At 46.2% G+C, this 14,112-nt stretch overlaps 1 protein-coding gene across 1 annotated transcript in view; it reads right to left on the bottom strand.

Moving 5' to 3' along the window:
* Positions 1–14,112, bottom strand: part of SMC1B (structural maintenance of chromosomes 1B) — a 2,375,007-nt gene that overhangs the window by 2,022,381 nt on the left and 338,514 nt on the right. Inside the window, exon 5 of the mRNA XM_069228259.1 lies at positions 11,330–11,568. Coding sequence (XP_069084360.1) covers positions 11,330–11,568 — 239 coding nt within the window. The remainder of the gene's footprint in view (positions 1–11,329; positions 11,569–14,112) is intronic.

The raw sequence follows: 14,112 nt of genomic DNA, 5'->3' as shown, positions 1-14,112 counted from the left end.
GATGTCACCTGACGTGCCGTAGGTGCGCTGGCTCTCAACAGGTCCTGGCACTTCATGTTTATTGAGGACAGTCGTTCCTCCGAAGGATACACTTTTTGTAGTTCTGTGTTTATGATAGCTCCTAGGTAGTGAAGACTCTGCGTTGGAGTCAAGGTTGACTTCTGGTAATTGACCTGAAGACCTAGAGCTTCGCAAACTCCTAGTACAATGTCCCGATGGCTTCTCGCCTGCTCCGGAGAAGAAGCCTTTAGTAGCCAGTCGTCTAGGTATGGATATATGTATATCCTTTGTCTTCGTAGATGCGCCTCCACCACTGCCATACATTTCGAGAAAACTCTTGGAGCAGATTTCAGGCCAAAGGGTAGAACCCTGAACTGGTAATGCTGTAACGCTACTCGAAAGCGCAGGAATTTTCGATGCTTTGGAGCTATTGGGATGTGGAAATACGCATCCTGCAGGTCGATGGAGCACATCCAGTCTCCCTGATGCAGTTGAGGGAAAATTTGGTGAAGCGCTAGCATTCTGAACTTCTGCTTTCTTATGTATTTGTTCAGCAGTCTTAGATCCAGGATTGGCCTGAAAACGCCCTCTTGACCCTTCTTTGCTACTAGAAAGTAACGGGAGTAGACCCCCTTTCCTCTGTGGGCAGTTGGAACCCTTTCTATGGCATTCTTTCTTAGGAGGGCGAGAGCCTCCTTGCGTAGCAAGGTGAGATGAGCCGGATTGTGTTTGGTTGGTGGCAAGTGTGGTGGAGGCTGCTTGAAAAGGAGAGAATAGCCCTGTTCGACAATATTGAGCACCCATTTGTCTCTTTTGATAGAGTGCCACTCGTGAAGATGAGCAATAATACTTCCCCCCACCGGAGTGGTGTACAGTGTCGAGGGAAGCGAGACTTCATTGCTTAGTGGGTGCTTTTGGAGTGGACTGTTGAGGTCTACTTGACCCTCGCTCCCTTGTGTTTCTTCGCTGAAACAGAGGGCGTCCCTGTCGTTGCTGAGACCTTTGCGACCAATGAGGGGTTTGAACCCTCTGTTGGAAAGGGCGTCTATCGTACGGTCTGTACCTCCGCCTGAAATCTTTCCTTCTTTCGAGGCCTACCGCCTTCATGGTATCCACCTCGGTCTTCATGCGGGCCATCTCTTCGTCTGCATGGGCACCGAATAGAGAATTCCCGGCAAATGGGAGATTCAGGATACGTTGTTGTGCCTCCTGTTTCAAGCCAGTGAGCCTCAGCCAGGAAGATCTCCTCGCACAGATACCATGTGCGTACCCATGAGCCGCCAAATCCGCCCCATCCGCTGCCGCGCTGATAACTTGGTTAGATACCAGGCATCCTTCCTGTAGAATCTCTTAGAAATCTTGCCTGTCTTCTCTGGGCAGTTTTTCTGTAAATCTACTGAGGGAATCCCACAGAGAACGATCGTACCTGCCCAGGAGCGCAGACGCACTAGAGACCTTCATTGCTGAAGCCGCTGTCCCACACATCTTTCTTCCCAGAGAGTCTAAATGCCTGCTCTCTTTATCCGGGGGTACCGTGGATGAAGATGCCACCGAGTGGGTCTTTCGGGCGGCAGCTATGATCACTGAGTCTGGTGGCGGATCCTTCCTAAGAAATAAAGGGTCTTGCTCTGGAGCCTTGTACTTTTTAAGAATCCGAGCCGGGGCAGACTTAAGCGAGGCTGGGGCCAGAAAAGTGTCCATGGTCGGCAGCAACAAACCAGGCACTAGAGGCAGCAACTTTTTCGACGCTGATCTCTGTTGTAGTGTCTCAAAGATGATTGAAGAGGAGGTAGATGGTTCTGGAACCTCTATATTGAGTTTCTGTGCTCCTCTTAGCAACACCTCGTTGAAAGTGGTTATGTCATCCACTGGTGAGACTCTAGCAGGTGGTGAATCTGTAAGAGTAGGTGAGTAACGCCTGACAGAAGAACCTGATGAAGACCAAGAGGGTGATCTTCTTGAGCGCGACCTGGATCTCCGTTGAGAGCGAGATCTGCTGCGGGACGCTGTAGCCGAGCGCCTAGGCCTCGCGGTCGGCTGTCGAGGAGCTGAACGAGCCCGTTCTGCCCCGGCTGTCGGCGATGGCGTTCTTGGCGGGGAGGCAGTGGGTGAATACATTCGCGAATATTGCGAATCTGGGGAGGCCGCTGGTCTGTTGAGGCTCTCCAGCCATCTCGGAGATAGGTTGATGGGCGAGACATGCCCAGGAGATGCTCTTGACCGAGAAGAGTCGCTCGGTATGGAGACCACTGGAGACTGAGCCTTGTCTGGCGAGGGGCGATGTTCTGCTCCCTGTTGGACAGGTAAAACCTGCGTCGACGTCGATGGCTGTTTCGACGTCGAAGGACGCCCAGTCGGTTGGTCCTGCCTCGACGTTGATTGCCTCGACGTTGAGTGCCTTGACGTCGAACGGCGTTCCTTGGACCTCGACCTGCTCGCCGTCGTGTGCCTCGACGTGGAGCGATGGGAGGTTGACGGCGGATGTTTCCCGTGCCGTCGTGGAGATCTCGACGTCGTGTGTCCTGACGTCGGGGGGCGCACAGCCTTTGGCGGCGACCGGGCATGCCGGCGGTGGCTCGACGTCGATCGGCGGGCTGCCGTCGACGGAGACCTGCCCCTACTCTGATGTTCCCTCGACGCCGTTCCCTTCGACGTCGGGTGCGTCGCCGTCGACGGCGATCTATGCCGGTGGGACGGTGGTAGCGACGACGTCGACGGTGAACAAACAGGTATTTTCCTACCTGTCGACGTCGACCGGGCCATTCTCTCCTGAGAATTCTTCTTCCCACAAGCAGGGCATTTGACAAAAAGAGAAGGCATTTTTCTGTCAGAAAAAACCTTCCTAGCTCAGACAAAGATGTTACTTGTCGAGTGAAAAGTGAAAAAACGCTTTTTTAAAGAATTTTTCTGAGGAAAACTCAGAAAAACTGAGAGCTCAATGCTCCAGGATCCTCTCAGAAGGAGCCGGAAAAAAGAACTGACCTAACTGTGAACCAACTGTCACCTTTCCTTCACCCCTGAGGCATGGTGGGATACTGGAGGTGCTCAGGGTCTTAAAGGCACAGTGCCAAAGTTTTTATGGTTCTCCTGTGTTAACCTACATGCAGCCTATTGGCTAAGAATGCTTCATTGTTTTTCAATGCAGTTTTCTCTATTTTTTCACTAGAGTTTGCTACTGCTTACTTCCCCAAGCCTAGTTTTAGGAGCTTGGGTACTTATTTATGCTCTATTGTAGTATTTAAAAAAAAAAAAAAAAAAACTTCATAGAAATAAAGCATTTTAGCCTGTTTTTAACATGATAGCCTGCATGACTGTTTGTTACACATGTATAATGTGTATATATTTTATATATGCTCCGGGGTCCCCGCACAAGGGCGGGAATATTCAATGTTTATGACTTTGATGAGGATCCCCTGGAAGAGAAAGACCATTCGCGGACATTCAGAGGAGGATGTGTTGCCATGCAATGGCTGTCAGACAAGCCCTACAATGGTGAGGTATGGCAGATTCATCTTAAGCTCGAAGTGAGCATCCCATCCAGGTCTCAGAAAGTCTGTTGACTGCTGTATGAGCTGCTGTTTGTGTGCGAAGCATGCCTGGCAGGCTGCAGGCGCATGCATACCATTCACCAAGGATACAACCTGTAAATGCATGTAACTTTCCAGCACATTTTCAACTGCCCATATTGCCTTTGGTTAAACAAGTTTACTTAACTCAGGAGCGTTTACAGTTTCATTGGCGAACTGAATACTGATTAGTTATAAAGCGTGCCCAGGTCGAATGGGACGGTGGTTACACGTTCAATCATACTGTGTCTACTATTACAAACATATTAAAGAAGGCACGTATCCAGGATGTGTGGAACAACAGTGGTGCATACACACCTACCTTATTTTATTTTGCGGCAACTATTAATTGAGCGAGAGTAGTGATACGTAGGAACTTATACCTGTGTACTTTAAAGCTTAGAGTGTGTGGTATTTAATCCAATATACTGTCTACAGCACAGCTTACTGCAGGGTTTGTTGCTCTTGGGGATGCAGTCGGTAAACCTACCACCACCATAATTTCTGGAATTTCCAGGAAGTCCAGGGATTCTGTGGAAGCAGTACTTTGATGCATTCAAAATATATATAGGGCAACTGGAGCATCGCACTTCAGGGCAGAAAGGACAAAGCTCCTTTTATCACATTCACTGGGTTTTGAAGGTAGGGTAGTACTCAAACATCTGCCCAAGTTAGCAGTAGCTGATGGTGAGGAGTTGGATGAGTATCAAGCGGTGGTCAAAAACCTGGAGGGAAAATTTGACATCCAACCTTGTTTGATGGTGTTGCCACACAAGTTCTTCGAAAGAGAACAAACACAGTATGAAAATGTAGACACTTACATATGCATTTTAAGAAAATTGTGCTATCTATGCCAGTTTGGGAAGTTCAATGAACAATTAATTGGAGTTCAGTTCACTAGTCACTGTCAACCAAAGGAATTCAACAAAAAATACTCACTATGGACAATGCACCTCTGGATGAAGTCATCAAGGTAGCTAAATGTATAGAATTGGCACAGATATCTTTTATGGAATTGAATGTAGCTAAACATATTAAGACAATGCAAATATTGTTCATTGGGGCTGCAGATACAATGAGAAAAATATGTCTTTAAACATTCTACTATATGTTGCAGGTGTGGCAACTACTCATGTGGGAGAGGTGGCAAGGGGTGCCAGGCTAGAAATATCATGTTGCAAGTGTGCTAAAGTAGGACATTTTGCAAAGCTGTGCCAAAGCAGTCAGGCTATTGTGTACAAGGTGAGCAGTGTGTTTAAGGATGAAATCCTGGATTAAGAAGATCAGCATATCATAAAAGAGGTCCAGGATATAATTCTGGAGTTACTGTAGGAAAGTAGCCTCTTTGTGTGTTTGACTTGTCTACTGGGGTCCTGCTAACCAGGACTCCAGTAGTTATGCTCTCTCACCTAAAATTGGTTGTTGGTTACTATTATAACAGTATTCCACCCACAACTGACATACTGGTGCCCCCTTATAAGTCCCTAGTATATGGTACCTAGGTAGCCAGGGCACTGGAGGTTCCAGGGAATCCCTATGGGCTGCAGCATATCTTTTGCCACCCATAGGGAGGCCATGCAAAGGGTTCTGAAGGACTGCCATTGCAGCCTGCGTGAAAAGGTGCAAGCATCCTTCCCCTTCCATTTTCACTGCACCAGGTCACTTATAAGTCAACCATATGGCAGGCCTTCCAGTCCAGAGGACAGGGTGCAAAGTACCTGTGTGTGAGGGCACCCCTGCACTAGCAGAGGTGCCCCCACGAACTCCAGGCTCATTTTCCCGGACTTCGTGTGTGTGCGGGGACGCCATTTTACGCGTGTACTGGACATAAGACACTATCTATGTCCAGCTACATAAAACATAATGGTAACTCCGAACATAGGCATGTTTGGTATCAAACATGTTGGAATCATACCCCAAGGCTTTTGCAAGCATTGGTTGTATGATTCCATGCACTCTGGGGGCTCTTAGAGGACCCCCAGAATTGCCATTTCAGCCTTCTGAGGGCTTCCAGGCAGCCCAAGCTGCTGCCACCTCCCAGACTGCCCTAAGCAGGTGGTAGTATCACCTAGCTTACCTGTAGACTGTCTTTTAGGAAATGACCTAGAGGCCTCAGGTTGGGCTGAAGTAGAGTTTCTTATCCATGCTGGATATTCCCAAACAATTGATTTCCTTAATCTCAAGAGAGATTAAGAAGCAAAAACGGGAAGGAGCCCTGGAGCCTGAAATAATGGCCCAGGACACTCCTAAAAAGACAGGCATGCAGGATAGACAAGTATCCCCTGCCCACCCTTCCACTAAGGATACCATTCCTCTGAAGGAGGATACCATCCCCCAGGGTTGAGCCTGTACAACAGGAGTCAAAAGCTATCACAGCTAGAATCCCAGAGGTAAAAGTACCTCTCTGTGATTAACTTAAGACAGAACAGTAATCCTGCCCTGCCTTACAAAACCTGGAGCAACCCTCCAGCCCTCTCAGAGAAACCTTAGTGCAGCACCCCTGCACTACCTCTGTCCTTATGTACAGCCCTTGGGACAGCAACCCTGTCCTGCTCTACCCCATTCCAGGAGATCCATATGGGCTGCCGCACATCATTTGCCACCTATACAGAGCCCATGCAAAGGGTTCTGCAGGACTGCCATTGCAGCCTGCGTGAAAAGCTGCAAGCAACCTTTCACTGCACCAGGTCACTTATAAGTCACCCTATGACAAGCCCTTCAGCCCAGAGGGCAGGGTGCAGTACCTGTGTGTGAGGGCACCCCTGCACTAGCAGAGGAGCCCCCACGAACTCCAGGCCCATTTTCCCAGACTTCGTGAGAGCGGGAATGCCATTTAACACGTGTACTGGACATAGGTCACTACCTATGTCTAGCTAAATAATGGTAACTCCGAACATAGATAGGCATGTTTGGTATCAAACATGTTGGAATCATACCCCCAAGGCTTTTGCAAGCATTGGATGTATGATTCAATGCACTCTGGGGGCTCCTTAGAGGACTCCCAGTATTGCCATTTCAGCCTACTGAGGGTTTCCAGTCAGCCCAAGCTGGTGCCACCTCACAGACAGGTTTCTGCCCTCCTGTTGCTTCAAAAGTTCGAGCCCAGGAAGGCAGAACAAAGGATGTCCTTTGGGACAGGGGTGTTACACCCTCTCCCTTTGGAAATAGTTATTACATACTGGGGACGGGTAGCTTACCAAAGCCACTGGAGATGCTTTGAAGGCCACATTTGGTGCCCTGATTGAATAAACCAGTCTACACCGGTTCACGGACCCCCAATTCCTCCTCTGGTGCGAAACTTGACAAAGGAAAGGGGAGTGACCACTCCCCTGTACATCACCACCCCAGGGGTGGTGCTCAGAGCTCCTCTAGAGGGTCCCTGTGTATTGCCATCTTGGATTCAAGGTTGCCAGGGAACTCTGAGTGGCCAGTGCCAGCAGGTGACGTCAGAGCTGTCCCCTGATAGGTACTTACGTGGTTAGGTAACCAATCCCCCTTTCAGGGCTATTTAGGGTCTCTCCTTTGGGTGGTTCCTCAGATTCGGATTGCAAGACTCCAGCAGGAATGCTCAGCATTCTCCACTTCGACTTCTCACTGAAGAAACTGGATCTGGACCCTCCAGGAACCTACAAGCTGCAACAAAGCAGCAAGACACCTCCTGCAACATTGTATCTCCGGCTCCTGCCAGCAACTGCAACAGTTTCCCGGTCGTGAATCCTCTGTGGACAGCCCGTCTTCAGCCTGCATCAGAAGGAAGAAGGAATCTCCCTTGAGGTGAAGGAGTCACTGCCCTGCTTCTGCAGGCACCAACTGCAATGCCGACCAGCTGCGTGGATCCCCTCTCCTGCTGAACTGCATGGATCCTGCATCACTGGTGGTGGACTGAAGTTGTCCTGACTGTCCTCTCTTCCAGCTGTCCAACTTTGGTGGAGGTAAGACCTTGCCTCCCAAAGCAAGACAGTACTCCGTGCACCATGTCTCCTGCAGCTGCCAAGGCTTGTTGGCATACTTCTTCCAAGATCTTCGTGCATTTTGAAGCTAAGGCCCCAGCACTCTATCCTGCGTTGTACAGCTTCCTGAGTGATTCTCCAGCGGCGTGGAAGCCTTTGTCGTAGTGCTGAGTGGGCCTGTTCCGCAAACTTTCTTGTCCCCGTCCTGTGGGACTCTTATGAGGGCTGCCTGGTGTTATGTGGTCTCTCTGTGTCGCTGAGGGCCCCTTCTGACTCGCCCTCCTGGGTAGAGTCCACTTGGTCCTTCCTGGTCCCCAGCAACGCCATTTTCCACTAACCTCGAGCTTTGCGTGTGCCAAGGCTTGTTGGCAGACTCCGACGACGCAAACCCGACTGCAATCCTCCATCTGGCATGTGACATCACTTGCACCCTCCAGGAACCCGACTTCGTCTTGGTGTCTTGCAGTCTCTTCTGGGCTTTGCATAATTCTTCTTCTTCTTTCTATGTATGACCTGGGAAACCTACTGGTATTTACTCCTGCTTTCCTGGCCACTAGGGTAGGTGGTGGTACTTACCTTTGGGCTTTTCTAGTACTTCCAGCTCCCCTCTATACACTACACTTGCCTAGGTGGGGAACCGACATTTGCATTCCACTTTCTTAGTATGGTTTGTGCTCCCCCTGGGCCCATTTCTAACTATTGTGATTTTCACTAATTGCACTGTTTTCTTACTGTTTTTATGCCTATTTCTGCACAATAGTGTATATAATTTGTGTATTACTTACTATCTAAGGGAGTATAGTCTCTATGGTATTTTTGCCACCAAAATAAAGTACCTTTATTTTTGTAACACTGAGTGTTTTCTTTCATGTGTGTAAGTACTGTGTGAATACAGTGGTATTGCATGAGCTTTGCATGTCTCCTAGATAAGCCTTGGCTGCTCATCCATAGCTACATCTAGAAAGCCTGGCTTCTAGACCTTGCCTACACTACACTAATAAGGAAAAACTGGACCTAGTATTATGTGTAAGTACCTTAGAAACCCACTACACACTAGGCCAGCCTCCTACAGTTACCGAAGATAAAGTAGTAAGCAGGGATCCCAATTGTGTAGCTCCATATACTGACATCTTGGTTGGTGACAAGTGCTTACATGTTTTGGTGAACTAAGGAGCAAGAAGTACTAGAAACTCCTAGAAACGTAGAAACGTAGGGTCATAGGAAGTTATTCTCTCTTGATAGATCTCCTGTGTCATACAAGGGCAGGAAAATGTACTTGAAAGGTTATTGAAGACATTCTGGAGTTCAAGTGGCGCAAGATCCAGGGACAACGTTGCTGTAAAAGGCCTTAATATTTTGGGTTGGTTCCATCAGGGCCTCTTTGAGCTGGTGCTTAAATCTGGCATGAGTGAGCAAGTACTTGTCATCAAAGAGCTGCAGTTTCCGAGTTTCTTCTCTACAAATTTAGTAAAAATAGATGGGTTTAAGCATAGAATAAAAGTAAAACACTGAGCTATCCTAGTAAAGCACAAGATCAGATCTGTGATGTCTAGTCTAAGGGATGGTCTAGAAAAAGAGTTTGGCAGCCTGCAAACCAGAGGTGTTATTGAACCTGTTGAGTAAAGTTTGTGGTTGTCACCTTTAGTTGTGCCTGCAAACGCACTGGTGATATGCGGTTTTGTGTTGATTTGAGGAGCTTCAACAAGGTTGATTTTCACCCTTACCCAGACTTAGTAACTTGTTAGAAAAACTAGGGAGGGAGAGGGACTTTGTGGTTTTCTAAGACTGATCTGGCCTCTGCCTATCATCAGGTGTTGAAAGAATCCCCCAGGCATTATACTTCATTCAGTTCTCCTTTTGGTATGTTCCAATGTTTGTCGAATGCCCTTCGGCTTGCATCCATTACCTCTGTTTTTCAGTGCATTATGCATTAGTTGTTGAAAAATGTCCAAGGAGCCCTTGCGTTTCAGGACGATGTGTTCATCTATGCCAACTGGATGGAAGAACACAATAAGGTGCTCAGCTGTGTTCTCCAGAACTTTTCTGAAAAAGGGATGGTTGTGAAGAATGAGAAGTGTGAATTTTGGAAAAGAATATGAAGTTCCTGGGTTACAATATTTCTGGTAAGGGCATATGTCCAAGGTCTGGGTTGGTGAAAGCTGTGGTGGAATGCCCAAACCCTAAAAACAAGGATGAGATGCATACTTTCATTGGTATGTGCAAATTTTATTCCAGGTTCATTCCGGGATATGCAACAAAGATGAAAAGACCTAGAAGAAGAGACACTCCTCTCTATTGCTAAATACAAAACTGGTATCCCAAGGCCTTTAAGAAATATACACCACCACAGCAAGACCTAACATTTTCCTATAGCACAAGCCTAAACCAGATTCATTGATACTGTGGGCAGTGAGACATAACCATGCTTATGTAATGTAGATGTTACCCCTGCCCTGATACAGAAATGAAACAAATATATGCTCTATACATCCAGTTCAATTCTCCTCCCTCCGGTGATCCCACTTTAGTTTAAGTCAAAACCCCAAGTGCATCTTCTGTGGAAAAAATCTACAACATTACCTCTGAAGAAAACAAAGTAGTTGATTTCATCCTCTCAGAAAGGCATCTACTCAAGGTATATTATGGTATTCAGAAATACCCCACACACAAGAATTTGGACCAATCGTGGATCTCCAGCTGGCCAACTAATGGACCAAAAAAACGAATTTATATGCCAGCACTACATCAGATTTTTCTCTTGTTCCAAAGAGGGGACTCAATGCGAGAAGTCAGTCTACAGCATGCCCACATAACATCTCAACAGCACAGGAGATCAGAAGGTTGATGAAATTCACTCTGGGCATTTCTCTTTAGAAACTGCCCCTGCCAGGAACCTCAGAAAAATCATAAACAGCAAACTGGACATCACCCAAAAGTCAACATAGTCATTCCACACTCTAAAGATGCTGAGGAAGCTCTTTAAATGTCTCCCTAGAAATACTACAAAAACTATAACTCACACCCTAGTCACCAGAAAGCTGGACCACAGGTAAATCCTCTACGCTGGGATCACCAATTAACTCACTAGAAGATTAAAAACAATCCAGAACTCATCAGACAGGCTCATCCTCAACCTCCCACACAGAACTCACATCAGAGCACACTTCACACACACACACACACACACACGCACTACACTATGTAGGACCCACCTACTTAAAAAGTTGCATCTCCTTCCACCAACCACCTAGATAGCTGTGCTCCACTAGACTCCCACTCGCACACATTCAAAGTGTGCACAAAACCAGATCAGGGGAATGGGTGTTCTCTTACATCACTCAGAGCCTCCACCTCTCTTCTTGAATTCCCCAAAAAGCTGAAGACCTGGCCTTTCAGTTAGCCAACCTACCACGGGCAGGGTTAGGCACACACACCTGCTCAGCACTAGGATACTTTTGTGGGTACATTTACAAATACACATAACATAACATAACATAACAACAATAAATGTGCTGCTTAAGACATCTCATTGTTTTTCTTGGTTACTCTCCTAGTTTAGTTTAGCTTTCTTACCTGCTAATACCTGGAAGCCCTGTTGGATAGCAGCAACACTCTAAAAACTCTCATTCATTCAGATGATATCACACATTGCATTATAATTGGCAGCACAAATATCACATACGGAATTCCATACTCAATTACAACTACCTGCCAATACACTGCACATGGCTTCACACCTGACATCACATGCCATTAGAGAACATTAAATCCGAAAAAAACAGAGCTATCTGTATATTCGGACAAAAAACTTACTTGACTTCTTTCTCAATTTGTTGTTGTTCTCTGCTTAGCTTTCCAAGGTCTTTCTTTTTAGACTTAAAAGTTTCTTCAGCCGCAGAAAGGCGGCTTCTGTGGTTATTTAGACCCACCATTTTTTCATCAAAAGTACTGTTAAACAAATCAATGCTCTTTTCGTTGTAATAAAGACGAAAAAGTTGCAACAATATCTTGCTTTCTTTCAGCTCTTTGAGTAGTATCTGATAATGTTCTGCCTAAAAATAGCAAAAAACATGAGTGAACTCCAAAGAATATGCCTTGCACAATAAGATAAAAGGAATAGTGTCTTACCTGTAACTCCAGTTCTCTAGTAGGGTAATCTCCACTGAAGTCATAAGCACTGAATAATCCTGCACACGTGCGGGGACCCCAGAGCACTTTTCCAAATATATCTTTTTAAGTGTAGATGCTCGCCTTTCTTCGGAAAGGCCTGCATAGTCACTTAAGAAAGAAAAATATTATGCAGTCTATAGCAGTAGGCTACAGTGGCCCAATTCTAAATCTTGTAGTTAAAAAAGGGGACAGGAGAAGTGGATATGCATTAAAATGCATGATGCTTCTGTAGAACAGCATAAATCTCCTTTCACAAAACCTTTTTAATTAGAGTATGTAGATGAATGAGAACAATGCAGTGTAGCACCATAGGCTGTCATTATAAGAGTTACAAAAAGAGGATGTGTCTTTAGTTTAAGACCTTAAGGACCCTAAGTATCCCATCATGCTCAGCTGGTGACAGTTGCTTCAGTTCTTTCTTTTGGCTCCTACGGACGGGAACTTGGATGACTGAATGCAGCTTTTTTAGGCTTTTTTTGCTTCAAAATTAATCTATAAATTTTAGTGACAAAGAAAGTCTTCTACCAGTGCTCTGTCATCTTCCTCTCGTGGATGTGGAAGAGACAAAAAAGAGGTTTTCAGCCTAATAATGATGTCATTCCCCTTCGACGTCGAGGACACTGACGTTGAGAGCACCGACTTTCTCACCATCAAGGCCTGCATCGACGTAGAGAGAGATAAGATCGACGTTAAGACTGGCTGGGTCGACGTCGAAGACTTATACGTCTTCGACACATAGGCTGAGATCATCATCGAGAGGCAGGTCGATGTCAAGACACACAGTCCTATCAACGTCGAGGAGCAGGTCGATGGTGAGACACATACAGTATTATCAACATAGAAGAACGGTTCAATGTGGAGGAGGCGACGGAGAGCAACATCAATGAACATATCAACCTCGAGGCATCACAGGAGGTCGACGTTGAAGAGCATATCAATGTCGAGGATACATCAGTGGAAGTGCAGATGCATTTTTTCATCACCAGGATCTGAGTTTTCTAGGGTATAATCTCCATCTGCACCTAGTCTTGCCAGAGTTTCCACCTCTGCCTCCTCCTCCCTTCTCCTCCATCAAGGAGTCACATGTAGCTTAATGGTTAAGGTCACAGACCATCACGCTGAAAATTGAGGGTTCTACTCCAGATATGTCGGTCATTTTCCTTCTTTACTTTCTTTTCCACCTCCACCATCATCACCACCTCCTCCACTGTCTTCAGCACCAATCACACTGAGACTATTCATTGCTTATGACTATCAATGGAGAGCCCCTATGAGAGAATGTTGGCTTGCGCAATAATGAAAAATTCTGACATTAACAGTAATCCTACAGCAAACCTGTCTCTATTGATTGACATGAACGTCACAATATTCCACAACAACATGAATGACTTCCTAGCCTAAACATTATATTGGGAGTAGAAGATTAAGCTTCACTATTGCTGACAGACCTGTCTAAAGACCAGCCTATTTTGCACTAGGCCTATATTTTCTGTATCTTTCCTTCTGTTATTCTGTACATCTCCTGACTGTGAAGTCTGTGAGGGAAAGAGGCTGATGGCGGGAGGGAATGAGTGCATGCTGACAGCACCTTCCTGCACGTGTTAATGGGGTGGCATAAGTCTGGTGTACTGAGGAAAGACAGTACATCTGTTTTCCTTACAGCCTGTAGGCAGCCCGGGCTGGATTCTCATGAGCGAAGATTGTGTGAAGTGTCAGTCACTGTGAAACATTACAATGTGTAACCAGTGCATGAAAATGATATTCTGCCATTACAACAATAACACCCATCTTCCTGTGTATGGCATGTTTGGGGAGCGCTGCATTACGCAATTGTGGTCAGTTGCCAACCTTGGTGCCTGTCTGCTCACAATGTATTTCTACTATTCCCCCACAGAGAAGTGTGACTACCTAATTTTCGGGAGTATACTATCTCCTGATTAGGGAATTAAAAAATGGTATCAAACAAGTGTCTTCAACCAAATTACATCTCTGTGTTCCTCCTCCTACTTCCCCCTCATCCAGCTTTGCCCGCCATTTCTCCCATCAGTCTTGCTCATATTACACAAACTGCTCCACCACCTGATGAAAGAAAATGACAAATTCCTAAAAACAAATGAGGGGAATTCTAATCCAATGGAGGGTAGGGTGGCCTTAAAGGAAAGGGCCTATGTGTAGGAGCATGCACTGTGTGTGCAGTTCAGTTAACAAGAGCTGTTAACACTGTTCATTGAAGCTAGCAAGTGGAAGCTCCAAAAGATGAGTCAGGCAACCCCCTCATGACATATGAGCTCTATGAGGCTTTCTCCTTGGTTTCATGATTGGATCTGTTCAGGCTTTTCACTGTGCCGGATGGTCTAAAATACCCTTTCATTTTAAATCTACCACCAAGGAAGGAACTATGCACTCACACATATTAACAAATAATG

This window comes from Pleurodeles waltl, chromosome 4_1 (genome assembly GCF_031143425.1).
Source record: "Pleurodeles waltl isolate 20211129_DDA chromosome 4_1, aPleWal1.hap1.20221129, whole genome shotgun sequence".
In the NCBI taxonomy this organism is placed as follows: Eukaryota; Metazoa; Chordata; class Amphibia; order Caudata; family Salamandridae; genus Pleurodeles; species Pleurodeles waltl.
Note: the sequence above shows the minus strand (reverse complement) of the source record. Positions and strands in the feature narration are given on the sequence as shown.